This window comes from Aquila chrysaetos, chromosome 2, assembly GCF_900496995.4.
Source record: "Aquila chrysaetos chrysaetos chromosome 2, bAquChr1.4, whole genome shotgun sequence".
NCBI classification, from domain to species: domain Eukaryota; kingdom Metazoa; phylum Chordata; class Aves; order Accipitriformes; family Accipitridae; genus Aquila; species Aquila chrysaetos.
The window spans coordinates 42185032-42212336 of NC_044005.1; the positions used below are offsets into that span (position 1 = coordinate 42185032).

At 39.0% G+C, this 27305-nt stretch overlaps 1 protein-coding gene across 5 annotated transcripts; it reads left to right on the forward strand.

Moving 5' to 3' along the window:
• Nucleotides 1-26741, forward strand: VPS39 (VPS39 subunit of HOPS complex). 5 transcript variants are annotated; one of them, XM_029996989.2, is made up of 26 exons: nt 1-235; nt 1953-2018; nt 2872-2898; nt 3359-3423; nt 4229-4271; nt 5340-5434; nt 6668-6766; nt 7470-7562; nt 9164-9347; nt 9876-9996; nt 10364-10484; nt 11300-11429; nt 12635-12777; nt 13652-13795; nt 14360-14501; nt 14779-14865; nt 18211-18284; nt 18905-19003; nt 19262-19379; nt 19859-19987; nt 20481-20583; nt 21532-21577; nt 22201-22350; nt 22523-22657; nt 23252-23343; nt 24524-26741. In XM_029996989.2, exons 1-26 carry the CDS (start codon nt 163-165, stop codon nt 24597-24599), a joined length of 2655 nt encoding a protein of 884 aa, XP_029852849.1. In that variant the 5' UTR covers nt 1-162; the 3' UTR covers nt 24600-26741. The 5 variants fall into 5 exon arrangements, with proteins under 5 accessions (XP_029852849.1, XP_029852860.1, XP_029852867.1 ...); XM_029997000.2 differs by having other exon boundaries at nt 6671-6766; XM_029997007.2 differs by lacking the exon at nt 2872-2898.
• Nucleotides 26742-27305: the final 564 nt, after the last annotated feature.

Consider the following 27305-nt stretch of genomic DNA (forward strand, 5'->3'; position numbering starts at 1 on the left):
GCCGGGAAGGGCGGGGAGCTGTGGGCCGGCGGCGGTGCCGCTTCCGTCGGGGCCGTTCCCCCAGCGCCGCCGCGCAGGGTTGAGGGGAGCCTCCCGCGGCCCCTGCCTCTCCCCGGTCGGCGGGCGCTGGGGGCAGCCGGGCCCGGAGGAGCCGCCGCCATCATGCACGACGCCTTCGAGCACGTGCCGATCTTGGAGAAACTGCCGCTGCAGATCGACTGCCTGGCGGCCTGGGGTGAGCCGGGGCGGGGGGGGGCCGCGGCGCTGCCGCCCCGCGCCGCAGCCCGAGCCGCTCCTCTCTCCGATCCCGGCCGGCCGGGACGCCGCCTCAGCCGTTCTTGGGGCCTGCCCTGCGGCGGGCCGGGGGTGGCTCGGGGCGGCTGCGGGACCCCCGGCGCCTGGCAGGGCCGGGCGTGCGGGTAGCGCGGCAGCGTTTCGCCGTTTTTTTTGGCTCGTAGCGTTGGTTTGGGTGCCTGCAGCGGGAGGGGGGCTGCCGGGGCCGAGCTCCGGTGGCGGGGGGGCCGGCGGTCGCCTGCCGCCCGCAGTCCTGCCCGCCCGGCGGCAGCCCTGCTGAGGAGGAGGCTGCCATCGTTTCCAGCGCTGTAACCGTGGATCGGCTAGTTTCTTCCTAAAAAAAGCGTTCCCTGTGTTTTGACTAAAGTTTATCTTGGAAAGCCAGTGGTGCGTTCGCGTCTTAGGTTTAGAATCTGTTTGCGCGTATGGGTGGTATATAAATGTAGGTTATATTTTTGGGCATACTTGACAGTCAAGATTTTGGTCAGGTGATAGCACCGGCTGTCATAATGATAAGGCTTGTAAGGCTTTTTGAACTGCTTGAGCAGTTCCCATCAGATGTACTAAATTGGTAATAAAAAAAACCTCCAGACACTGTGGAATGGCGACCCTTTTAATCTGTCCTAAGAACAAAATTACAACCTGAATAGTAGTGCCACGTTTAAACATGGGTTGTCTATGCTAGAGTTATGTAGTAGAGAAGATGTGAAGATAGTTTATTCCTGTGTTGAGGCTTTTATCTTCTATCTCTTTGAAAGCATTTATTTTGCTGAAGTAGCAAAAAGCCTAAACGTGCAGGCCTATGACAGTATGATTGTGGAAAAAGAGGTGTAATTCCCTTTCTACAGCTTTCCTATCAAACAGTAGAAGAAAGGTCTTACAGGAAACAAGACTTTATTAAAACACAAGTATCTTTGGTAATGAGGTAGTACTCCTACATGTAGAAAAATATTTTTGTATGCTTCTTTCCTATATGATTTTCATAGGAGGATGAATTTCTGTCATATGTCATGATCCAATAAAGATTCTATGCCTCTTGTAGGCTATAAATGCTGTAAATAGGAAGAGTCTGAAACTCTGCCACAGAGTTTGTATATAAAAAGGTTCTCTTTTATAAATCTTGAATGACTGTTGGTCGTCCAAGCAATTCAAATGCTACTTAAGCAAAGCTGCCACTGTTCTTTCAGGCATAGCTGACTATTTCAGAGAGTTCTTATAAAAACTTGACGATTTAAAAAAAAAACCCACAAACCAACCCACATAGAACTCCTTGTTTTTCTTCCTGACAGTTCTTCCCATTGTGTAGCACAGTTCCTCTCTCGGAGGTAGTAATGTCTGAAGAATAGTATATTGCCGATTTTGATTGCACAAAAGTTGCAGTGCTTTGCTTTTATACTTTTGTATAAACAAGTAGGATGTGATATCTAGGCTGTACTCTCTGTTTAACTACTTGATCTTTGGCCATCATCTCCTGAGGATGAAAGCTGCTTCTGAGCACTTCCACCAGAGATATGATAGGAGACATGCATGTAGTCACCACAGAAAGTCCTCTTTGGCATTTGAAACGAGTTTTGAAGTGTTCTGGTAAATGTAACTTGGCCGGGAAGGGCAGTCTTTGTTGAAACTAATTAAACTCTTTTTCTCTCCTGTCTCTGTAGAGGAATGGCTCCTTGTTGGTACCAAACAAGGGCATCTTTTGCTTTACAGGATCAAGAAAGACATAGGTAAGTTGATTTTAAGAAGGGGACAAAAAAGTTGATTACGTTATTTTTATTTCCTGCACTTTAAGAGGTTGTAGTGTTGTTACTCAGGTATGTTTAATCGCTGTTTTTTTCCTACGTAGAATTTAATGAATATTTGTGTGGGATCTTTGGTGAAAGTGTACATGCCATTTATCAGGTGTGCAAGAAAGACCAAGTAGTGTCAGCCTTTTTTCTGTTTTAAAGTATGTTTTATATCAGCTCTCTGTATGTTTGAATTTATAGTAGGTTCGTGCAATTTTTGTGAATACAGTGCACAAAGCCGTGCAGAAGCAGTGCCGTGTGCTAGTTGCCAGAGGTTTGATGTATGTCTTCTGGTAATGAAGGACTGGATTAGTGAAAGAGCAGTTTTATTCAGTAGGTCCATGAGCATCAAGGGATGGGGAGGAGGGATCCCTCCTAAGTAGTTCTGTCATGTATTTACTCTTCTCCCTGCCTCTTTTACAGTCATAAGTGCTTATAGTCTATTCTAGAGATGCCAGAAATAGAACTATTCTATTTTCGGTTTAGTTAAAATCGATTTTCACTGAACAGATTTGTATTTTGCATTATCTGCTATTATGTAGAAACCGATGTTATTGAATACAGTAATGTCGTGTAATGTGGGACAGGAAAGGAAAAAACAAACATCTGTTTCCAAGATCATTAGCTTTTGGAAGGATGTTCATTTGTAGCTACTTGGATCCTAGAGACTGAATTCAGCTTGCTTTTTCTGAAACTTGTAGGGCGTCTGTTCCAATCAGAACATGCTAGTCTTGAGTTGCTAGTGTCTTATCTCACGTGGTAAATTTCTCCCCCTTTTTTGCATCAATGCCAGGAGAGGTTATGTCATCAGAAAGTGTCTGTAAGTCTTTATCCCTAAAACTCCTTTTAAACCCTTGTGGTGTAGTGTTTATTCCTTGTCTACTTTGCAGTGGTGTGCTCCCTAGCAATTTAAATTGCTGATATTTGATTGGTGTTGATAAAGTCTGTATGGGTATCTTTGTATCTCTGGATTTCAAAATACTTAAATATAATTTTTGTAATCTAAAATTCCAGCAAGGCAAAAATGTAACTGTTGATGAGGCCCTCAGATGGGTACAAGAAGTGTAATTTACATTTTCACCTGACTATGTAGAAGACCTTCTGATGCATTTAGCTATTAAGTAAAAGATAGCACAGATATGTTAGAAGAGTCATTCTTCTAGTGTTAAGTGGCCACGTTTGCTTTCCTAATTCTTTGTAATCTATTTAGTGTAAGATATATTCAGTCATAAATTTAAGGGCAACTTCAGTTTACATACTCTTTCAAATCTTTCTGGTAGGTTGCAATAGGTTTGAAGTGACACTAGAGAAATCCAACAAGAACTTCTCAAAAAAGATTCAGCAGGTAGGAAATACCATTTTCTTGACGTGGGGATATTTTTCCAGTGTTTTCAGCGAAGAAACAAAATATCAAATGTACTTCTGGAATCTCTGCTAAGCTTAACAAAAAATTTCCCCCAAACTATAGATTCTTCTAGAGGCGGCACAGCTTGGTGTTTTTGCCCACTCTTCCCATAACAGGAATAAGCTTGGTTTGGCTGCTAAAGCAGAAAGCAAAGAATTGGAACTTAAAGGTTTATTTTTGGCTTTTATGGAAGTCCTGTTGTTTGCAGTAAATCTTCAGCTGCTCTGACTGAGAATATTTGTAAAAATGATGGTAATACCCTGACAGACTGTAATATATAACACGACTCTCGGGTAAAATGCTATAGGAATGTGAATGTAATTCCTCTTATTTGGAATTTAGTACTAAAGTAACTGATTTATCTACTGTCAGTCTTGCTACTGCTTCATTTTTTTGGAGAACTTTCGCTCATTGATTATATTGATACTCAGGAAAGCACTTACCTCAAAGATTATGCAGCCTCTTTCAGCAACACTCCGCATATCCTTTAGAAGTACTTCTGTACTAGTAACATACCACTTATTATAGCATTTTTTAGCAGCTTAGGTTGCAAGCTCTATGTGCTAGCTTGTAAAAACTGAGTGTAAGTGAAACAGACTGCAGTAGCTCGAGGAAGGTTGTGCATAGATCACTGCCTTGCTGGTTTGAGAGTATCCAAGATGCATTTTCATAGACTATCTATAGTCAAGCCTTGTTCAGAGGTTTAGTTTATGAATGGAGTCACTAATAGAATTCTTTCTTTCAGATTCATGTTGTTTCTCAGTTTAAAATTCTGGTCAGTCTATTAGGTAAGTGAAGAAAATGTGTTAATATTTAATGAACTCTTCTCGGTGCAGTTATTTGGCTGTATGTGGCACCCTTTCCACACACTTGCATAGTAGTCTAGTTGTTGAAAAGTCATTGTGTAGGATTTAGGCTTTTTCACTTTGCGGAGGAAGCATTATGCAGCATAGATTGAGAAGCAGCTTTGCGTGTTGTAAGCCAGCTTGGAGAACAACGTATTAAGGCTAAGTTTTGTGACTGAAAAATGAAAAAATACATACGTGCACTAAAGTGTGTGGGTGTATATGTACATATGTATAGATATAGTTTGTCTGTATTGGCATGTATATGTACATATATGCATGCATATATGGATATGTGCATGCATATGTGTATGCACTGTATGATAGGGTCTAAAACTTCTGTCCAAACTTGTTTGATGTATGAAACTTTACTGTTGATGTGTTACACCAAATTCAGTTTATATGCAGATGGCGATCTTTTACCATCTTGTGGAAGATCTAAGTGTGCTTGTCTCTGTCTATTTTTTGTTTAACCTTACGAACTTCCTGTGTCTTTTTTTGCTTATGTTGCTACTCCCTTTTTTATGATCTCCAAGTCCCGGCTCTTCCAGCTCCAGCATGCGTAGATTTCTGCTGCCTGCGTCCTCGTGCGTACAAAAACTTGACCACAGTACCCTCCATTTGCAACCGTTCACTTTCCACTAATTTCAGGAGCCAGTTCAAAATGGTCTTTGTTCATACAATCTTCCTTCATGAACTTGCTCTGCTCTGGCCTGCTTGCTGTCCCTTCCACTCCTGCTTCCTCTGCTTGGTTAGCACCTGCTCTCAGTTCCTTCATGTAATTTTACGAATGCTGGTGCTAGTCTTCTTTTCTGCATTTATTGTCTTGTATTTATATGTGTCTTAGCACGTTTCAGCTTTTGGGAGAACACTCCTTTCCCTTTCTTGCAGCTCTTAGTTTCGCAAGTTCTTCTTTTTACGTAAACATAAAATGTCGTAACTTATTTGAATTAGCAATGAGCTCTACATGTATGAAATATGGAATAATAATTGGAATTTTGTTTAAAACAGAAAATAACATTTATGTCCATGACCTATTGACATTTCAACAAATCACCACAGTTTCCAAGGCAAAAGGTGCATCTCTCTTCACTTGTGATCTTCAGGTAAGAGGAGGAACACAACAGCACAGATGTCTTTACTGTTTGTAATAAGGATAACTTTTTTATGTTGCTGTATAGATTAGGTTTCCTAATTTTGTGTTACATGCAAGTTGGTTGGGTACTGGTGCTTTTTAAAATTAGTACCTACTGGATGTTGAAGCTTTGCTTAAGGCAACAATTTTTAATGTAGTCACCTTAATTTTCTTCCTGTGCTTAATAAGATACCTTCCAGTGCCTGTTGTGATTGTAGCCTTTAACCTCCTGACACAAAACTTAAAGGCATTTTTATCCTGTAGTAACTTTGACTGTTGTCTTTTTTGAAAGGTCCTCTTCAATGTAAAAGCCATTCCCTTCCCTTAAATTGCCAGTGTAGTAGCACCAAGCATCTCCATCACTGTTTTTGTTACATTTTTGTTTCTGTTAAAATGTATTGGCCCAAGGAGTCCCAGGGCAGTGTGGTAGATTCAGGCCATAAAATGGTTCCATAAGGTACAGCAATTCTCTGTTCATATGCTGTGGTTTATTAAGTGACTCGTTTCTATCCAAGTGAGTTTCTCAGCCTACCTATGTCATTCAGAAGCCTTATTCATAACCAGAAGAGATGGCTTAGTGCTTTTCACCACTTTTTATCTCTTTGCCTCAAGGGAGCTTAGTGTTAAATATTTTCTAATAAGTACTTGGGGTCTTCTAGATGTTAAAACTAGTGATGTCTTTCAAAGCATCTTTAAATCTGGTCATTCCAAAGTGCCTTGTTGTTTGCGCGTACAGGCACTTAGCTTTGCTAGTATTTCTTGTCAGGAAACTTTTCCAATAGGCTAGAATATTAAACAGCTGTTAATGTTTTTGTCTGTCAGTTTAACCCGTTCTTTGCATTGTTCCATTTCCTCGCCTCTCCTATACTGCATAGGGTTCAAGCTATTTATCCTAGTCTTCAGGGCTGGGCTCATAGCTCTCTGCTTATCTTCTGTTTGTGTGTGTGTATATCTTTGGTGCTCTTTCAGTTTTGTTTTTTTTTTTTTATTTCCTTGGTGTCACAATCCCTGCCAAAGTTCATTTTAAGTATCCCACCCCTTTTCTCTCTGTGCTTCCTTGTTTAGGGCCCTTATGGCATGGATGAACAAAGCTGCTCTTCAGCTGACAGCTTTGCTTCAGGCTGAGGATTCTTTTGGCCTTGTATTATCTTACTTGCCTCTTAGTTTATGAGTGCCTATGAGTTAGGCCTGTCTGTTTTCACAGCAGTCAGATACAGGGGAAGAGGTGCTGAGAATGTGCGTGGCAGTGCGGAAGAAGCTACAACTTTATTTTTGGAAGGACAGAGAGTTCCATGAACTACAGGTGAGTTCCATTGTTTCTGTAGTCTAGCATGCTTCAACAGGGAGTGTACTTGCTCTTTACTGTTTGCTGTGCAGTCCCTGTTACTCAGAGGCACTGCTGCCTTTCAGAGCATTGACTGCAGTTGGTTCTGCAGTGATTTAACAATGAAGCAGCAAATAAAAGTGAAAATAAATGGTTGAAATCAGAATTAATGGCATTAATACAATTTCATAAATTAAATCAAAGGCTGTGTTCTATATTTTAACATTCTGGTTGTAGTACACTTGTAAGTCATTGAAATGTATTAGCATGCAGCCTCTATATATGTATACCTAACAATAACACTATGGAAGTGGGTCCACTTCTACTCAAAGTTTTCCAGGTATGTCATTAGGTGAAAAGGTAGTTACTGACAACAAGCATAGAGAACTGCACTTGTGGATTCCAGAATGATAAGAGTAACCAATGGAAATGGGTAGAGAATTTTTCAGCTACGCTGCTCTTCTAGGAAGTTACCAGCTAACTCAGAGCACACCTTTTTACTGTGCATGAATCTAGCCTTTTAGTTGAATGCTACTGTTCCTTGACCAGCAGAAGTCGGGCGTGTGTCTTGGGGAATACAGTGTCAACAACAGTGCTGCCTGTTACACTCTGTGTTGCCAGATTTTACTTTTGCTTTTCTCTTGTAACAGCCATTTTAACCTGTTTTCCCTGTTTTCCTCAGGGGGACTTCAGTGTACCTGATGTACCAAAGTCTATGGCCTGGTGTGAAAACTCCATCTGTGTAGGCTTCAAGAGGGACTATTACCTGATACGGGTAAGAATGGGGTTTGGAATACAGTGTTTAAGAAGACTTCGGTAGTAGTAGACACTATGGAGGCTGCTCCTGTGCTCAGGGATTTAGCTAACAGACATTTATGAAAAACAGCATCTGGTACTCTTGCTATATTTGGTTTTGGGAAGGGCAGTCTAAGTCTGTCCTTTTAAACTGATGTTTTGTCAGGAAGTTATCTTCTGTTTATTGCTGTTGAAACCAGTATTTGAAGCTCTTGCAGAAAAAAGGTCACTGGAAAAGATATATTTTGTTTTGGCACCGGTCTGTGTAAGCTCAGTTTGCATTTTATTTAACATATTAAGAAAGGAGATGGCTCTGAAAAGGGAAAAAAGACCAAGAATATCTTCTTATCTGGCAGACAGTGGAGCTTAACCATTTTCTCTTTTTTTGATTGCCTTGCTGAACTGTAGTCATTTTAGTTTGAAAGTCTAAACTTACTGTTGTTAATTTAGTATTACAGTTTCCACTTATGCTTCATTTTACAGCTATATTTGATTCTCTTTTCTGTCTTTACAATTGGCTTCTGCTGATACTATAGGAAAATGAGATGAAGATGAGGTGCACCACACGTATGTGCGTGTATACATGGGTGGCAACACTGATCTGTAGTTGACAGGAAAACAGCACAGTAATTTTTACAGTCACTTCAAACTGACACTGCTCACAAAAGAAGTGATGCCCTTCTGCAGCCCTCTCCTAGATGTTGATTCCCACCATTCTAGTGATATGAGTAGTTGTACAGCTGCTCAAGCAACCACAGCGGAGACTTGTTCTCCAAGTGTCTACTTTAGGTTGGCTCAGGTGCTTGACTGACCCATCCTTGAATGGCTTCATTTCACTAAATAGCCAGAAAAAATATACACATTTCTGTGGTATTTTCTGCTGGCTAGCTGTTGTTGATCTATAAGAATGCTTGAGCTGTAATGCAGGGGAAGCAGCAGGAACATGTAGCTGGAGTTTGAAGGAGAAGAATTCACCATTTTGGTGGCAGTGAGTTGTTAGATCAGCTCATGAAACAGCTCTTTGGATTTTTTTTTTTTTTTTTTTTTTTTTTTTTTTTGGGGGGGGGGGGTGGGGGGGGGGGAGGGTCAATTCCCTGGACAGCATGTGGTCACAAGAATGAGTAGCTAGGGCAAGGGAAAAAAGCTAGGCAGGCTGCTAGGCTTTTAGGTTTGTTTTTTATGGGCAATGCTCACTCATGCAGGAATAAAACCATGTTAAAGTTTTGGCCTCAATGAAATCCTCTGGTTACACCAAGTAACCAAGTTTGGACACTTCAAGTGATGTTGCTACTGGCTCTGCATTTTATAAACCTGTATGGGCTATGTGCTTAGGTACTGTTAAAGTAACAGGAATACATCATCTCAGACACAAAAGTATTCTTTATTTCCACATGATGTATAAGCAAGATAAATGATGATATGCAGAAAATTTTATTGCTACTCTTTAAAATTGCGCTTGTCCTGTTAGTGATTAGTCTGGGTTGTAAATCCCTCTAGGGGGTTTTTGGCTTTGGTCTTATGCAGCTTCAAAATACAGGTTATTTTGAAAAATGGGTGGTTTATTTTCTTTTTTTATCCTAGGTGGATGGAAAAGGATCCATCAAAGAACTGTTTCCCACAGGGAAGCAGCTGGAACCATTGGTAGCTCCTGTAGCAGATGGGAAAGTTGCGGTTGGCCAAGATGATCTAACAGTTGTGCTAAACGAAGAAGGGGTCTGTACTCAGAAATGTGCCTTGAATTGGACAGATATTCCTATAGCCATGGGTGAGAATTAGCAGTAAATTTTTTTTAAATTTGCTTCTTTACTCCTTTGTATATGACAAAATCATTATGTTCCCAGTATTTAGAAACTAGCTGGATTGGGAGTATGACAGCTTTTAAAGTGTTTCAAGTTGTACTCTGTGGAAGGTTTCATGTGTTTATTCTCGTTTCTTCCCCCTCTTTGCTTGTAGTCTGTATGCCTATCTTGTCCTCAGGAAATAGGCATATTGCATATCTTTTATAAAGGGACAAGATTTGAGATGGAAGGTAGTGTATTAAAGCACTGTAGTTCTTTTGGGTACCTGAGTGCCACAGAAATTCCTTATGTTGAAAGATGAACAAAAAGCCTGGTAGTAGTCTATCAGCAAATTGCTGTCAGTGTTGGGCATTGAGTTTAATAAGCAAAAAAGGGACACATTTCAAGGGGAAAAAAAAAAATAAATTGAAGACAAGCCTTACATTAAGTCATGGCTTGTTTCAAGGAATACTTGAGAATAACCAACTTATATTTTTCACTTGTTTCACTAATAGAACACCAGCCTCCCTACATCATTGCTGTTCTGCCGAGGTATGTGGAGATTCGTACTTTTGAGCCCCGGCTGCTGGTACAGAGTATTGAGCTGCAGAGACCACGCTTCATCACCTCTGGAGGGTATTGAGTATAACTGGTCATTACTTTTGTTGGGCTGTCTGGGTGTATGGCAGCACTCTGGAAAAACTGGGAGAGGAGGTGCTTTTCTAACTCCCTCGGCTTAAGAAGCAGCATTGAAGCAGTCTGTTGTTTTTTATGAGCAGATGGGTGGAGGCCATACCTTGAGGAGGAGATGATAGGGTTCAGCGTCTTTGGGAATTTCTGATTGCTGGAGATAAATTCTCCTTTCTGCTTTGCAATATTGCTCAAGTTGCCCCTGTATCTGATTGAGCCATGTGTGTGTTAACCAGGATTGTTTTTTCAGATAGGGTATTGATTCTTTCTCAGTGCTGGAACTTAGGAACTGACCTTTTTGTCTTGTTTACAGCACAAATATTATATATGTGGCAAGTAATCACTTTGTTTGGCGGCTCATTCCAGTGTCAATAGCCACACAGATCCAGCAGCTTCTGCAGGACAAGCAGTTTGAGTTGGCTTTGCAGTTGGCAGTAAGTACTCAAAAACCTTTTGGGTTTGCGGTGGATGCACTTGTGCAAAAGTACACAAAAGGATGTTTGCCTTCTGCTTGACTGGAGCTACTCTGGAGAGTTTAACCTCCCTACTGTCCGTTTTGCACAAACTGGTAAACTGTAGCCTTTTTTGACTTAAGTTTTAGTTTTGTGCTGCTTTTTCTCCATATTGATCTATTGTGGTTTAGATTTTGGGATACCATCTTGTATGTGAAAGATTATGTCTCTTAGCTGTTTAATCGGATACCTTCTTTTAGACTTTGAAGTCAGTTGGACTTCCAAGTCTTCAGACTGCTTGTAAACGGTTTTGCTTGGAGTTGCGTGTTTTGTTTTGTCAAATGACCAGGGTTTTTTGTAATGGGCCTCCATATTACTCCTGAAACATAATAATTTCTTAGAGATGCTGAAACAGTACTTTTGATTATATTGCTCTTACTGTTTTAGCATTTTCTTGTTTCCGGAAACTTCCCTGGAACTACATTAAAATTAATTAATTGCATTTTGTATCGCTAACTTGAAAAAAAATTTTGAAAAGGCGAATGAGTGAAGAGATAGTTCCTGTGATAGAGCGAGTATATAGATAACCAGAGGTAGCTTCCAAACCTTCCAGGTTATCTCAGTGACACAATAAGCATAGCATCTGAGAATCACCTTCAGAGGTGTCACTTTGGAAGATTATCTTTTTTCTTCTTATTGTCTCCAAATGATAATACTCCTGTTATTTCTGTAGAGTGTTTCCTTCCCATTTACAAGGTCCAACAGTTTTTAATGTTTGTTAATTTGTATGTGTGTAGGAAATGAAAGATGATTCAGATAGTGAGAAGCGACAACAAATTCACCACATAAAGAACCTCTTTGCCTTCAACCTCTTCTGCCAGAAGCGCTTTGATGAATCCATGCAAGTTTTTGCCAAGCTTGGTACAGGTAAATGGTTGGGTTGGCATTGAGATACCTAGGTTAGGAGGAATTAAATGAAGCTCACAGACTATTGCAGGGGTGTGTGTATGTTTGTTTGTTTGTTTTCTGCTTTGTTTTTGTTTTAGAACAGTGGTGTCTTGTGTGGACCAGTCCCCTGTGAATGGCAAATAGCCTAGGCAGCTATTTAGCTTTTTTTTGTGAAACTGGTTATAGTATTTGATTAACTTCAGTCAATGAGTTAAATCAAATAATGAATTTGCCCTTTGTGCAGAATATATTTGTATTGTAGGCTATTTTATAGTGTGCATAGCATGTACACAGACCCTTGAAGTTGAGGGATTCAGCAGCTGCCAAAAGCCTACTTGTAGCTTGGAATGAAAAATAAGGAACATCTGTAGATTTGCTAAATTCTTGGACGCAGACCAAACTGAGGACCCTTAACCCTGTTTCCTGTTTAATGGAGCAAGCTGCTGAAGCCAGGAAACTTTTCTGTGGTTTTGGAAGTCAAAATAGTCTCTGATGCTATTCCTCTGGTTTGTACTAGGATTATTGGAAGAACACCTGAAGGCTGGACTGTACCATAGGATAGTGCTTAAGACTGAGATTCTTTTATTGGTGACAGCATATCCCTTGTGCATTTAAACCTAGAACTTTTACTTGTTTTGATGAGACTTAACATCATATTTACTTTGGAAAGCTACAATAAAAAGAAAGGACTGAGAACTCAAAATACTTTGAAATTAAATTAGAGGGCAGTAGTTTTGAATTTGCTTAAACTCCATGAAAACAGGTGCTCACTAGTTGCAGATGGTGCTATTCAGTTCTTGTTTCAAAAGCCCAGTAGATCATCTCTTAAAACATTGCTTGTTCCTAGAAATCCTGTTCTGCTGTCAAGAGTTGTTAATGCTGGGATTCTGCAAGAAGAGCAGTAAGAGGATTATAATAATGGCTTGTTCTCCAGGTGTGCTAAGTGCACAGGTTGGAACTTGTTGTGCCTGGACTTTGAAACAGTCTTGTCTTTTGCTGCTTTTGCCTTGTTTTAGCTTCTTTTCTGTAATAAGCAAATTTTGTTATCTGGAACCTTGTGGACATACAAGTTGACTACAAACAACTCCATTGGAAAGCTAAGCTTGCTCAAAGGTTACATACATTTGAGAGTTTGCAAAAATAATGTTATGAATGGTTACTAATACTAGTTGTTTTTTGCTTAGATCCCACTCACGTGATGGGTCTGTATCCTGACCTCCTGCCCACAGATTACAGGAAACAGCTACAGTATCCCAACCCCCTGCCAGGGCTCTCTGGGGCAGAGCTGGAGAAGGCACATTTAGCTCTGATAGACTACTTAACTCAAGTGAGTGCTCCTATATCTGCTTTTAGAGCAGGGTTATTCAGTTTTAGCATACTTTGTTGGTTAGCTTTGATGTGCAGGAAGCAGTACACCTACTCCAGCTCTGTCATGCTAGCCTTAATGGGCTGTCTTCATGGTTGGAAACTATGGCAGCAGCTCCTGAGAAAGCAGGGGAACTGGAAGATGTGAGGTGCCCCGCAGATATGTGGGAGACATCGCATGTGACTTTTGTGAGGACTGGACAAAATTTACTTATGGACCAGATCTGAACATGAGTCCAGTATTTTATTTCTAGTAGCCTTCTGAAGAGGTCTTAAGCTCTTGATCTTTTGTTTTTGTTTGGTGACTATTGTGCAGGGCACTCTATCCAGGATACAGGTCAAAAGCGTGCATGAAAAGGTGGAACAGGAGGTAGTGGGTACTGTAACTTCCTGTCCTCTTTATTTTGTTAACGGGAATCTGAATTGTTCTATCACCACTCTTACTAGACTAAAAGGAAGCTTGTGTCTGAAGGAGGATAGTTTTTGTGCCTAGTGGTTCAAAACTGAAATTGTTTTCCAAATGTTTTAAATATCTTCTGACTTCTCTAAAGTGTCTCTATTCAGCTTGACAGAGTTTCCTTCTGACTATTTTCTCAAGACTCTGGACATCTTGCAAAACCATAAATTTGCAAAACAAATGTGTACACCTGAATGTGGTTGGAAAGGCGATGTGTTGAATAGTTAGTAACAATAAAAATTCTTTAAGAAACAATTGATTAAAACAATCTATTAAATTGGTTTAATTTAGTCTTTTTACTTGGTGGGTTATGTTTGCTGAGGTGGGATGGAGAAATCCATGGTCTTTCTCTGTTAAAATTTCATTTGATGTCCTGCAGAAAAGAAGTCAGCTGGTGAAGAAGCTAAATGATTCTGATCATCAGTCCAGTACGTCACCCCTCATGGAAGGAACACCCACGATCAAATCCAAAAAGAAGCTGCTACAAATCATTGATACCACCCTTTTAAAGTGTTACCTCCATGTGAGTTCCTGCCTGACCTAGAGGCCTTTCCTTTACCATACAAGCTCTGTTGGAATCTCAGGCTGAAATGTTTGAGAAGGAGGATAAGGAGCTACTTCAGAAATTCTCACGCAACTGTCTGTCTTTGGTCTAAAAACAATCTGTGAAACTTTGGTGTTAGCTAGTTTGCTCACTGGTCAGGAAGTAGTTTCACGGAATAAAACAGGTGTGTCCATTTCCGGTTGCTGCCTCTGTCAAAAGAACGTGGCCATGCCTATTTTGAAGTTATAATGAGTGCCTCCTGCGTTGCCTTGTACTGCTAAATGCAGGAGAGTACGATCTTTGCTGTCAACAATGTTTTTCAAAGCTGACCTCTATTCTTGAAGGGGAATAGCTCTGATACATTGTTTTCTTTCTGTCCCAACAAATTATGGAAATGAAAATGGGCCTTGCTCTAAGATGTTAGTGTTGTTTCTTATGCTATAAGGCTTCTTTTTTTCTGCTCTCCTGCAACTCATGTTTTGTACTGTAAGCTTTGGAGGTGCACACTAGAAGTATGTTTAAGTGCTCCCTTTTTTCTTGCAGACAAATGTAGCACTGGTGGCACCATTGCTACGTCTGGAGAACAATCACTGCCATATTGAGGAGAGTGAGCATGTACTAAAGAAGGCACACAAATATAGTGAGCTGATAATACTGTATGAGAAGAAAGGTCTGCATGAGAAAGGTAGGTATGAGGTTGGGGTGGGGAGAGGAGAAGGGATAGGAGCATGTATTCTAGTATTGAGTTAACTTGTCTTCAGTGAGCAGGCAATATTCTGAAAAGACTTCGTTTCTGGGTCTGTCTTGTGATTAAATTGGTCTGTTACCCATTTGGTCTGTGTGTTGAAAACAAAACTTTGCTTTGTCTCTGGTAGCAGAACAGGAAAAATTCACTTTTTTGTGGTTCAAGTTGGAGTGATACTTGTGGTACAAAGCAATGAACGTTTTTGTTGTTCTGAAAGCATTACAGGTACTGGTGGATCAGTCAAAGAAAGCCAACTCACCTTTGAAGGGTCATGAGAGGACAGTGCAATATCTGCAGCATTTGGGTGAGTATGAAGGAGAGCATTGTTTTTGTGAAGGTGTTACTCTTGTTGGGCTTAGTGGTTATTCTACTGTTCAGCAACTTTCTAGAGACTGTAAAGCTAAAGGGTATCCTTGTCATCTTGTCTGGTTTCTTGCATAATGCAAACTTCAAGGATTAGTTCATGAGCATCTTGTTGAATCTTGAGTATCTTACTGGAAAACATTCCTTATTTCTGATAAAAATTTCCATTGGTAGAAAATGTGCTGTAGTATTTTGTATTTTCTTCCAGTGATAATTTGCCACCACTGACAAAAGGGAAGTCTAACTTCTGGGTTAGGCTTTCCAGCTGAAAGTCTAACTTCAAGTTGCTGGGGCTTGTAGTAATTCCTGAGATGAAGAATCCTATATGAAGTTTTTGTTTTCTGTGTTTAGGTAGGTCTAGATCATGACCTGATGGTTATAGTTGCTGGTCACAGCATCATGGTAGGAGCTTGCTTGGTTGACTATTTATTGTGAACTCCCAAGTTCTTTTTTTGTTTTTGCTGCTTTTGAGAACAGTGCCCTCCCATCCAATATTATTTGTTTCTAAATGTACAACTGTTTAAAAAGTATCACACTGCTAGTTTGGGAGTGAGTAGTTTGAGGGGAAATACCTTTGTTCATTAGACTTCTACTGTTGGCAAAGTTTGTTATTTTTTTTCTATAATAATTTCTTTTAAGAATTGCTGGCTTCTGTTAGCAACATGTTTATTCAATGATAATACATTACTTAGAATGACATTGAGACCTTTCCCATATGTGCCATGTCTGTCTCTTACACTTCTTATTCATTGGTGTCATTTGGTAATGTCACTCATCTTAGGGAAGTGTAGGTATGTTATATTCCGCATGCAGCTTTGTAAAACAAACTTTTAATCTTATTTAAAAAATAATTCGTCACCTTTATAAATTAATCTCGATTGACCTATGTCAGCTGTTTATTTGTTTTACTTGAGATTGATGATGTTTGAGACCTATAATTATCCAAGTTGTCTGGCATACTTTTCTAAAATTTTGGCAGCTTGCTAAATTTCTCTTAGACTTCTGGAGCTTCTCTGTTTCAGGACCTCCTGAAAATCAGTTTTCTTGTATGCTTCTTGCTGAGCTCTTTAAAACTGATAAAGGATGTTTGGGTCTGTTCACTTCAGAGTAATGAAATACAGTGGGAGCAACCTAGAACGGAACGTTAACTATTGATAATAAATGGAATGTTTTACACTAGTGTCACTTGCCGTTCTCCCCGCCCCCCCCCCAGCAGATAGCAGAAATGTAACACTGGGTGGGGGTTAACTGCACTGCCCATTCTGCCTTGATTAATTGATAAGTGTCATTTCTGGGAGTCCCTTAAATAGGATGATAAAAGCACTTCAGACTGTGGGGTTTCTACGGATTTTTCCCTCTGCCCCTACTTTTGTGAGGCTTCTGTAGTTAGGAGCTTCTAATATAAGTAATAATTGGGTTGTTTTTTTAAATTATCTTTTTAAATTTTAATTATATGGGATGTATTTTTAGTTGCTTTCACTTACCTTCTGAGTGAAGTAGAAACTCTTCTTTAGTCGTCTCTTGTCTATAGGTTTTTTGGGCATTTAATGAAATGTTCTTAAATAGTTCTCAGGTAATTAGAGAAAATTTCCTCCAGGCTTGTAGCTGTGGTCTTTTAAGTTATCAAGTATGTATTACTGATTTGGATTTGATACTTGCCATGTGTCAACAGAGTAACCACTTATTGTTTACTGCATCAAAGCAAATATTGTTAATTCTGTGATTCGGCCATGTCCATCAAAAATATACTTTATCTGTGCAGAGGTAGGCACAGGAGAATTACATATTTGATTGGGTGGTAGCTAGTTTTCTGTGTTACACCATTCTTTATCTGTTAAAATAGTGTTATGCAGAACTTGTTTCTATTAAAGCTCATATTTAAATTAGGGATTTGTTGCTGAGAGTTTAGAAATTCAGTTTCTGCTTTAATTCTAGCAACACAAAACATACTTGCCTGTGGCCTTCAGTGTAAATCCCCATGCAGCTGACTGTTACGCGCTGAGGAAGCCAGTTGTTTTGTTTTGTGGTGTGATGCAATGTTGGCCTTTTAATATTCTGATCTATAAGCTTTGGTAGTTACTTGATGAGTTCCTCTTCTCCTTCTGCCTTCTTGAGTGTTTTGAGTAGATTGTAACTTCATGTTTGATTTGGTTGTGATTTCAGCAAAGGCAACTTCATCAGTGCTTTGGAAAGGAGCTATTCTAATTAATCTCACACTTGTTTATAAGGAGTTAGACTTTCTCTTCTCGGTCTCTTGTTCTAAATGAGAACTTACTCCCATGGCTTGTCCTGTCCTTTATTTAAATTTTCTCAGTGAGGCTGGCAAACCGATTACCATACAGTGCCCTGTTAATTCAGAAAGTTAATTGAAGTTCAGCAAAATTCAGACCCATGACCATAGTGCCATTTGCCAAGTCACTGTTTTGTTTCTGAAACTTTGAAATTGGCTCTTCTGGGGGCTATTTTAATTGTTTTATTTCATAGCGCTCACCTTTTGGTTTTTAAAATACTGCTATTATGAAGATGCTGCTTGGTTTAAATATTTAAAAAGTAACTTACTCCTGATGATATTGTGGGATGAAGAAAAGCAAACAATGGCTGCCTTTTTATAGGGTTGGTGTAAGTTTCTGTTTCTTGTATGGTTGTGTTGTTGCATTGTTCGGGCAGTGAATGCCTCAGTGGTTCTGATCAGGAGGGTAAGGGGAAAGTCATGTTTTCCTAACATGTTTTATAAACTTTGTGAACCAAATTGACCAAATAAAAGTGTTCTTTTAAAGAGGGAGATCCTAAATTTTCTTAAGAAATGGAAAGTTATTACCTGTCATGTAGTTTCTATGCTGGTTACTTCAGTACTATGATGCTTTACTACTTGTTATGAAGTATTTGATCATTTGCTATAGAAGTCATTAGACTGGCAGGCTGGAAATGGACTGAAGGAAATTACACAAGAACAGTGCTTTTTCTACCCTAATAAAAACAAATGGTAAGGGAAGACTTTTGGAACGTCATTAAGACAACTGATCTTGGTTTTGGTCTGAATTGTTTACATTTGGTGCTGCTTAGTATTTGAGTTAATTCTTGTTTCTGTTTCAAATCATGTTTACAAAGTAATGAAATGGCGGTTTTAGCCTAGAATGTGTGATTTGTGTGACTTGAGTGGGGAAAAAACCAAACCGGATTCTTCCTGTAAATTAAGCTTTGCTGGCTCTGAAAGCGTCTGCTTGTGTTGTGAGTAGATAGTTCTTTAGGATTTTAATACTGAGTACTGCTGTTTTTTGTATTCCAGGTACAGAGAACTTGCACTTGGTATTTTCCTACTCTGTCTGGGTGCTAAGAGATTTTCCTGAAGATGGACTGAAGGTAAGTGTGGTTGAAACAGGCACCTTGCCATTGAGATTCTTAGTGCAGTGTATGGAAATGAGAGAACTCAATGTAAGAAGCCATGTATTAATGCTAAATCCAATTGAATATATAATTTATATTTTCTATGTTCAGTACTGTGGTAAGATTAGCAGTAGATAGAGCAGGACAGCCTTTCAGTTTTTCTTATGCTTTGCCATTCTTGGAATACCTTATCTTGGAATAAGTAGCTAGGAACCTTTGATACAACATTTAATGTTGTTGATGTCACGCTTTTTGCACAAGAGCCTCATTGAATATTTAAATAGCAAATGTTAATTTGCCTTTCTTATTTTCCCTTTCCTCTTTGATACAGAATTGTCTCCCTGTATATGGGAGGTGTTGGGCACTGTGAAAGAAGAGTGTTAACTAAGGCAGAAGTGGGAATGGTTGTTAATCCTTTCAGATGCGAGATAGCTTCTGAGTGCCTGAATAAGCTGCTCAGATTTTTTTATATTTCTTGTGCTTACTCTTTGGACACATGTGATGATATGCTGGGCTTCAGTGCCTCAGAGAAAATATACCGTGGTACTTAAATTTAAAAAAAACCACCATTATGTGAATAAAATTTTGTTTAACAGATATTTACAGAAGACCTCCCTGAAGTGGAAGCTTTGCCACGAGATAAAGTGCTCAGTTTCTTGATAGAAAATTTTAAAAGCTTGACTATTCCTTATCTGGTAAGAGCTCAATCTCTACTAGTGCATTACATTCAGTACAAAATGTTACGTGTATGGCTTTAGTTCTCCAGGCGTTGGAGCCTGATGCTGTTTCAGAGAATGCTAGCTTTGCCATAAGTTGTGCAAAGAAAAAATAATTAAAATGTATGAAATCCTGAAGTCAAGCTTGGTAAAGGCAAGCATGGAACTGTTGCTTGCTTGTAACAAATTACTTCCCAGAGGAAGTGATTATAACTGAACCTGAACATGTATTTACAGGAACACATCATTCATGTCTGGGAAGAAACCGGTGCAGACTTTCACAACTGTCTGATCCAGCTGTACTGTGAGAAAGTGCAGGCCTTAATGAAAGAATATCTCAGTTCTTACCCTGCAGGTATGTTTAGCCTTTTCTGGTGGGAAGACCAGGGGCATGGGACAGCACAGGGGAGCCTTCACAGTGTATTGCTGTAAGCCTTCCCTGTTCACATCCAGAAGACATCCCAAGCAATGAAGGAACTGGAACAACAAAAGTTGTGGGTTTGTAGGGAAGTCTAGTTTATTGCCTCCCTAGAGATCTAAAGGGACCAAGTGACACTGTGTTCATGACTGAGTGGAATGGCAGCTACTGTTCCCTGAATTCTGCATGTTAAGGGTAGGGAAGGGTCTTGAATAACTGAGTCTATTGTTTAAGTGGCCACTTGATGTGTTTTAAGGAGCTGCAGTAATTTGTCAGGTGCACCAGGATGCCAGCCCATGTAACAGGTTTCATCAGCATTTGGTTCCTCATCATAATGACTTGTTTGTTTATCATCTTTGTAGTAGTGTGGTGAAATAGTTGTGATACTGTAGCTTCTGTTGTTTTCTTCCATATAGATAAAACCCCAGTGCCTGCTGGGGAGGAAGGAGGAGACTTGGGGGATTACCGGAAAAAGCTTCTACTTTTTCTGGAGAAGTCTAGCTGGTATGAACCTAGTCGACTAATTAGTGACTTCCCCTTTGATGGTGAGTTCAGTTTCCATAGGTCAATTAAACCCTAGCTTACTGCATTGTACAGCAAAACTTCCTCACTTACTGTAGAATCATGGCAACTAAAACCAGAGAAGATGGCTGCATCTGTAGTTGTTGGCTGCTGGTGTGTATACTAGTGTATACTAACTCGTGTTTTTGCTGGTACAGTTGGGTTTACCAGTCTCTGCAGGATTCCTGTAACTGTTGGCTTAAGACCTTGTGGTGTCTCCCATCACTTAAATATTTAGCCTAACTTTTTGGTGAGCCTGAATTGCTCAACAGATGTTAAGTTTGTTGTTTCTTAAGGTTGCTTAAGAATTCATAAAATGTTACTGAGAGTAGAGTGAGGTAGACTTACAGTCTCAGTGTAACTTTAACTTGTGCTCAGACTACAGTTTATAGTTCCTTCTGTTAGTCTGGTCACTAATGGAGCTTATGTTGTAATTTCTCTGTGTAGCTATTGACTAATCCTTCATGCTATCACTAGGTCTCCTAGAAGAACGTGCTCTGCTCTTGGGTCGTATGGGGAAGCACGAGCAAGCTCTGTTTATTTATGTTCATATTTTGAAGGACACCAACATGGCTGAAAAGTAAGTTTCTTTTTTTTTTTTTTTTTTACCAAGACTTAGTTTGCTCACTGCCCTATGGATAGGCTGTGTAGTGAAATGTTGCTGTATGTGGAGCATGAATGCTGTAAGCCAGGTTTCCCTGTTTTCTTGACTTCTAGGGTCTTCCAGGCATCTGTTCATTACAGATGATGATGCCGTCCCCTCAAGGTTTACCTTTTCATGCTCTTCTGTCATTGCACTTTAGAGCAATATGACTGTCATCAATCAGTTCTTTGTTTCCACCTCTCCTTAGCTTCTGAACTTCTGTATGTTGTTTTGCTTCCTTTCTCTTTGGAGTGACATTCGCTAGCCCAGATGCAAAGTTAAGCTCCTTCAGTTAGTTGAATCCTCTGTAGTAGAGATAAGGCGTTTTGCTAGATGTATTGTGTCAGGGAACCTTCTGAATGAATCTAAAGTACTTGGGTGAAAATAGAATTAACTGATACTGGCAGATATATCTGAACATTAGGGCCTATTTAACATAGCTTATTTTAAAGCTATTTTCAGCAAATGCCTGTTAGAAGACATACAACCCTGGTATGCAGTGTACACTAATGAACACCTTCTCTGTGATTCAGATACAGTAATTAGATATATCTACACATACATTTTTATGCTATGATGTGTTGATTTGAGACATATTTTTTCCCTTTTTTTAGACAGCTGAATTAAATTTACTTTCTGCATTAAAGCTTTTTAAGTTGATTGGTAGTGGGAGACTTGCACAAAACCTCCCTTTTCTCAGCATTGTAATGCAGAGTAAACAGTGTAATTTTGTTGTGCAACTTGATTAATTGATCAGAATTAGATGTACGGTCACCTAACTTGGATGGCTTCAGTAATCAAAACATTTAAATGGTAATTTCTGTGGACTGATTCTCTGGGTTCCAAAACTGTCCCTGCATTTCACTTGATTCTTCTCTGTTCTAGCTACTGCCATAAACATTATGACAGAAACAAAGATGGCAACAAAGATGTAAGTAGCTTCATCTTTCCAGTCTTCCTTCTCAGTAAGGAGGTATTAGACTATTCGTTCCATGTTAGGGACTTTAAAGTTTTCGCTCTGTTACAGACTTTTTCGGGGTTGGTATAGGTGGACAGGAACCAATGTATAAGCTCTTGGAATTTAGGCATTACTAGATGATTGGGTTGTTTTTATTTTTATAAATTTGTTTTTTGTTGAGAATATTACTGTATCACTGGAATTGAGCATATATTCTGTAGCTAAGTTCTGATGGAATTCAGAAGACAAAATACTATGTGCATATTCCACAGACATCTACAAAAAAGTTAATGGTAAGAGGCAATGAAGTGTTGGTTTCTAAAGGTTATAAATGAATTATGTAAGATAAATGAGGGAGGCGTGATTAAAACTACTTTTATAGAAAAACTTTAGTGTAGAATGCAAGTCTTAAAAGGCCTTGGACATCATTGGTACTTTTCAGTTTTTGTTCTTTTAAGATAAGAGCTGTCTAAATTAGCACTTCAGAATTTTGAATGGCATGGGTACAACTTACTAGTACCATTACGGGGTTCTACCAGCACTGTCAGTTGTGGATGTGTACAGCGGTTTCAGAACTTTCCTTTTGTGTGCAACAGGTCTATCTGTCACTGCTTCGGATGTATCTCTCCCCACCTAGCGTTCATTGCCTGGGACCAATCAAGATGGAAGTGCTGGAGCCTCAAGCCAATCTGCAGGCTGCTCTGCAGGTTTTGGAACTACATCACAGCAAACTGGATACTACCAAGGTAACACAAGACTTGTCAGTACTCAGTTTGTACTGTTGGCAGGTGACAGAAGGTACTGGAGTAGGAAAGTGAACAGACTGTAAGAGTGTCAAACTAAATGTGTCAATTTTTCTTCTGTTTTGTTCTCTATTCCTTTTCAATTTTTCCTAACTAAGTATATATTTTGCTCCAGGCGATAAACCTGCTCCCAGCAAATACCCAGATTAGTGAGATTCGAATCTTCTTAGAGAAAGTCCTTGAAGAAAATGCTCAGAAGAAAAGATTTAATCAAGTACTCAAGAATCTTCTCCATGCAGAGTTTCTGAGGGTAAGTACCCACCACCTGTCATTTATCGGGATGGTGTTTTAAAACAGATGTTCAATATTTAAATTAACTGTTCCTTATGGAATGTGTGTCCTCTAGATGGTGCTGTAGTGCATCTGAAATTAGTAGGCGTGCATCAAGTAGATTGCATGTCCCTTTTTCAGGAGATAGGGAGTACATTCATTTTGGTTTGGATGAGGTGTGTGTGTCTCTGGACTCACTGTGCTCTGGTGTGCATTGCAGGATGATCTCAGAGAGCATGGGCTGGATTTCTTTCAAATAAACTAAACCAGACAATGCAGTTCAATAGTTCACCTGAACACCCCCTAGTGGTTAGAATGCCTTAGTCTGTGGACCAGACTAGTTGAAAGTGAAATCCTGCAATTCATATAGTGTGGGCGTTGGATGTTCAATACCACTTGCTCTGCTGCTTTTGTGCTGTACAACTTGCTAAGGTAGATATAGCTACTGAAAATTAAATGTTGTGACAGTTTTCAGTTTCACCAGACTAAAGGGAACTGCGGTGTGGTATTGCTTTATGAGCAATGGTTGTGGGTTTTTTTTGTTTTTTGTTTTTTTTTTTTTATTATTCTTTAGGTCCAGGAGGAGCGGATCTTGCATCAGCAAGTGAAGTGCATTATTACAGAGGAGAAGGTGTGCACTGTATGTAAAAAAAAGATAGGTAACAGGTGAGAGAGCATATACCTTAAAGCTTGGGAAACTGAATCAAATATGAATCTGGTAGACTTAAACTAAGAATGTTGCAAAATTTGGAATGTGTATATACACAGAGAGAACAGCATTATGAGGGAGACATTTGAAGAGTGTTTGAATTACAAATTACGTTGCTCAGCTGGGTGGCTGGGAAAACATCAAAGCTTTAGTCAGTGAAGTTTACTGCAAGAATAAACTGCTTTCAATGAAGGAGAATAAAATCCCTTCAGAAGCTCATAAGACTTCTCACTTCACAACTCTAGAAGGCAGAAAGTCACTTTTCATACTGAATTTGGAAAATTTTCTAAGAGCACTGCCTACTACCCACTTCTTAACTAGAGTTAAGAAGGATGATGTAAAGAATCTTAAACTAAGATATATGTGTGATAGTTTTCTATATCTGATGGCTTTGTGGTTCCCTGGCTGATTTACATTTTCTAGCCTAATTATCTTAGGACATCTAAAAGTAGAACTAATTTCACTTGATACCCAGATGCCAATAACTTTTCTTCTGTCATTCCTAGTAGATAATTATGGGTTAGTATAGCATGCAAATTTTATTTGTGCTTTTTCTTTTTTCTCTCTGAACTTCAGTGGAATGCCACATGACTAGTTTATTCATTGTTTCTCTTGTTGATGTGAACCCTTCTGAGATATCAGTAGCATTCACAATGATAAGGAAGGCTGCTTCTTCCAAAACATTTTGATGAACGTAGGTCTAAATATACTTGTTGCTGTGCATATTGAATTTTTTGCTGTTAGTGTGTAGCGTGTAGCATCAGAATTTAAATCTGCATATGCATTATTGTTTTGGTTGTCTAGGATTTTTCTAATGCTGTTAAGTTCAACAAGGTTTTGAAGGGCAAACACGTCAGCATGTCACCCAGTCTTTAACTTGTTACTAGTGACTTCCAAGTAAAGTGTGCCTATAGAAATGAAAACAGATACTATTTTTTTAAAAACAAAACTTACAAAATCCATAGAATTGTTTTATCTGGTTTTCTGGAATATATTCAGGCTGTAATTAAAACAAGAAAGTGTTACTTTAATATAAGCACTTTTTTCTGATTCTGCACAACTTGGATGTTCTTGTTTGAATAGGGAAAACTGTTTATCCGTACTGACAGTTGATTTTTGTGTTCTGTCTCTTTACAGTGCGTTTGCTCGATACCCTAATGCAATAGTCGTGCATTATTTCTGCTCCAAAGAAGTCAACACATTGGACACCTGACCTTGTCATGGTTAATAATCCCAACATTCATATGAAATTCGGAACTGACGACTTAAGAAGTTGATGCCTCTGAGATTTTTGAGGCTTGTTGCTAGGTTCTCTTATACTGGCTAGAAGTCATTTGTATCTGTGGACTGACCGAATCTGTCTGGTAATATTGATTTACTAGAAAATGACTTTAACCATGTTGTTATAGTGCTGGCAACTACACCAGTTGTACTCAGTACTCAGATGAAGAATAGAAACTGATTTTTGTAGTGGGTTTTCTATTGCACTCCAACTTTGCGAATGAGTTGTTAGACAACTGTTGGGCGTTCACCACAAGTCAAGTTTTACTATAAAACTTACCTCCTTAGAGTGACAATGTTGTGATTTGGCCCTGTATGTAAATAGTTCTTTAAATAAAAAAAAAAATTCCTTTAAAGTTTTTGCAGCTGTATCAGTGTTGCATGGAGATCACCAGGTGTTTGGCATGGAGAAGGCTTCTGTGCCTATTTCTAGACCTGGAAAACAGAATTTTACTTTCATCTCAGTAATGGGAATGTTTAAGTGCTGGCCAAAGGAATCTTTTTATTGATATTCAGTGTTATCACCTGACCTTCTGATAAGAAGTTGTTCCACAGGAGATAGTCAAACAAACAGTAGGTACCACTAGTAAGCATTTTCTTTAATTTTTACTTTAGTTTGAGAGCTATAAATTGAATTAACTTGTGTGTTTTTTGCACTGAATACGGTCACTCTTAGCATGAGTGGAAGCTCAGAGATTATTCTAAGAAGTTCACATCTGCACTCAAACCAAAAAGCAAAGAACACCCTGTAAAGCAACTTCTGAAGGGAGTGAACTATAGTTATTGATTAAGCTTCTAGACTACACTTGAGATTTGTATATGTAAGTTTTTTGGTCTCTGGTTCACTTTCCAGCACTGAAGTAAAATCCAGACTATTTCAACATCTCACTGTTTTAAATGCTCTAGAACTGTGTTCTGCTCAGGCTGGTACTGTTCTTAAGTTACTCTTGGGCCAGAAGTCTTAACTACAAGAAGTAGATTGTACCATACTCCTTGTAGGCTGTAATATTTTTTGTCTAACTTATTTTTCCACAAACTTTAACCTATAGCAGATTGGTATGAGGGATATTAAAATGTTTGATTGGTGCAGAAAGAATCTGTGCAGTGGTCATGAAAAGGCAGCAGTAGCAAATAACCCAATATTGGGCTATTTGACTCCCAACATCCTGGTCTAGCAATACTTATAATATGTAATTATTAAATAGTATGGAGCATGGCATGTAACTACCAGATACCACCTCTTAACAAACAAGTAGATGAATAAAGCCTGTCTGCCTAAGGTGTAATTGGATCTCAGTTAATGTTACAGGTTTACTTAAGCCATTGTTACGTGAGCGTTTTTTAGTAAAGATCTGCTGTAGGCTGACAAGAGTCCTAATTCATTTTCATTTGCCAGTGTTAATAGTTTCCCTTGATAACTGTTTGTTTTTTCCCATTCCACATGTGTTTGTATTTATTGTTCATATGCCATGCATTCTTATGGATTTCTTGGTCCAGTGTTATGCTACTTTTGTACTTGGATGTCTTGGGCAGTATTGCTACTGATGTCTTTCTGCAGAGGCTGGGTAGAGGGAATCTGTGGTGTTAATGTTTTTAACCTTGTATTTCTTCTATTTGAAGAAGAGAGCCTAAAAATACTTACATTGGATTTGCACATTCTGTATAGATCTTTATATACTAGTTCAGGTACAGAGGGAAGATGGTTTGGGAGAGCTGTGTTTACAGGTCATTGAGAATGAAAGAAGGGTATTTAAAAAGGCCCTGTATTCTTTGTATACAGATATAACAATATTGCTCTGATTTTTACCTATCTTATATTTAGTACTGTTAGTCTGATTTTTATTTACCTTCGTTATCTGCTACCAGGAGAGCTGCATTCGCATATGAGGGTCTTCATTGTGCTCTTACTTAAACGGTTAAGGTTGTGCCTCTTTTCACCTCCATTGCATACCTTTTACAGAGATGTGGTTTGTGCTGTAACTTTTTTTGTTGGTTCTTATAATGTGGTTTGGGTTTACTAACCATACAGCAGGTTTATCTAAAGCAATAGATTGTAATAAATATTGTGAACCAGTGTGTGTGTTTCAGTCATTGTGCAGTTAAGCTTCTCTGGGCTGCTGTAGATATTTTATTTTTTTTTAATATATTAGTCCTTACTTTCTCCTGGAAGTCAGACCTAATACAGGGGCTCCCAGTATTGCTTCTGCTTTAATATGTGTAATTCAAATGAAGCTATGTCATATGAGAGCTGTCATCACTTCTCAACTTTGTTTTTTAAATCTACAAGTTTATAGTATGCTTGTGAATGTTCTCAAAATCCTACTAAACCCACTTTTGTATTCTCTCTTTGAATAATGTTTTTGAAAGTCTTATACCATTAAATATGTACTTATTAGAGAACACTAAAATTACTGACAATTTTTTTTGAGTGGTCATATGCTGTTTTGGGGTGAGGAGGGATGTTGAGCTCTGTGTGACCAAATCAGGAAATGCTTAGATTCACAGGTTTGCAGCTGCTTGAATTGTAGGTCATAAACTAGTCTAGTGTTGGAAGTAGAATACAGATCCTCAGTTTTCCCATTCTATAGAAATGGGAGATATCAGCACTGAAGAAGAATATTTTGTTTCCATGTTGGGA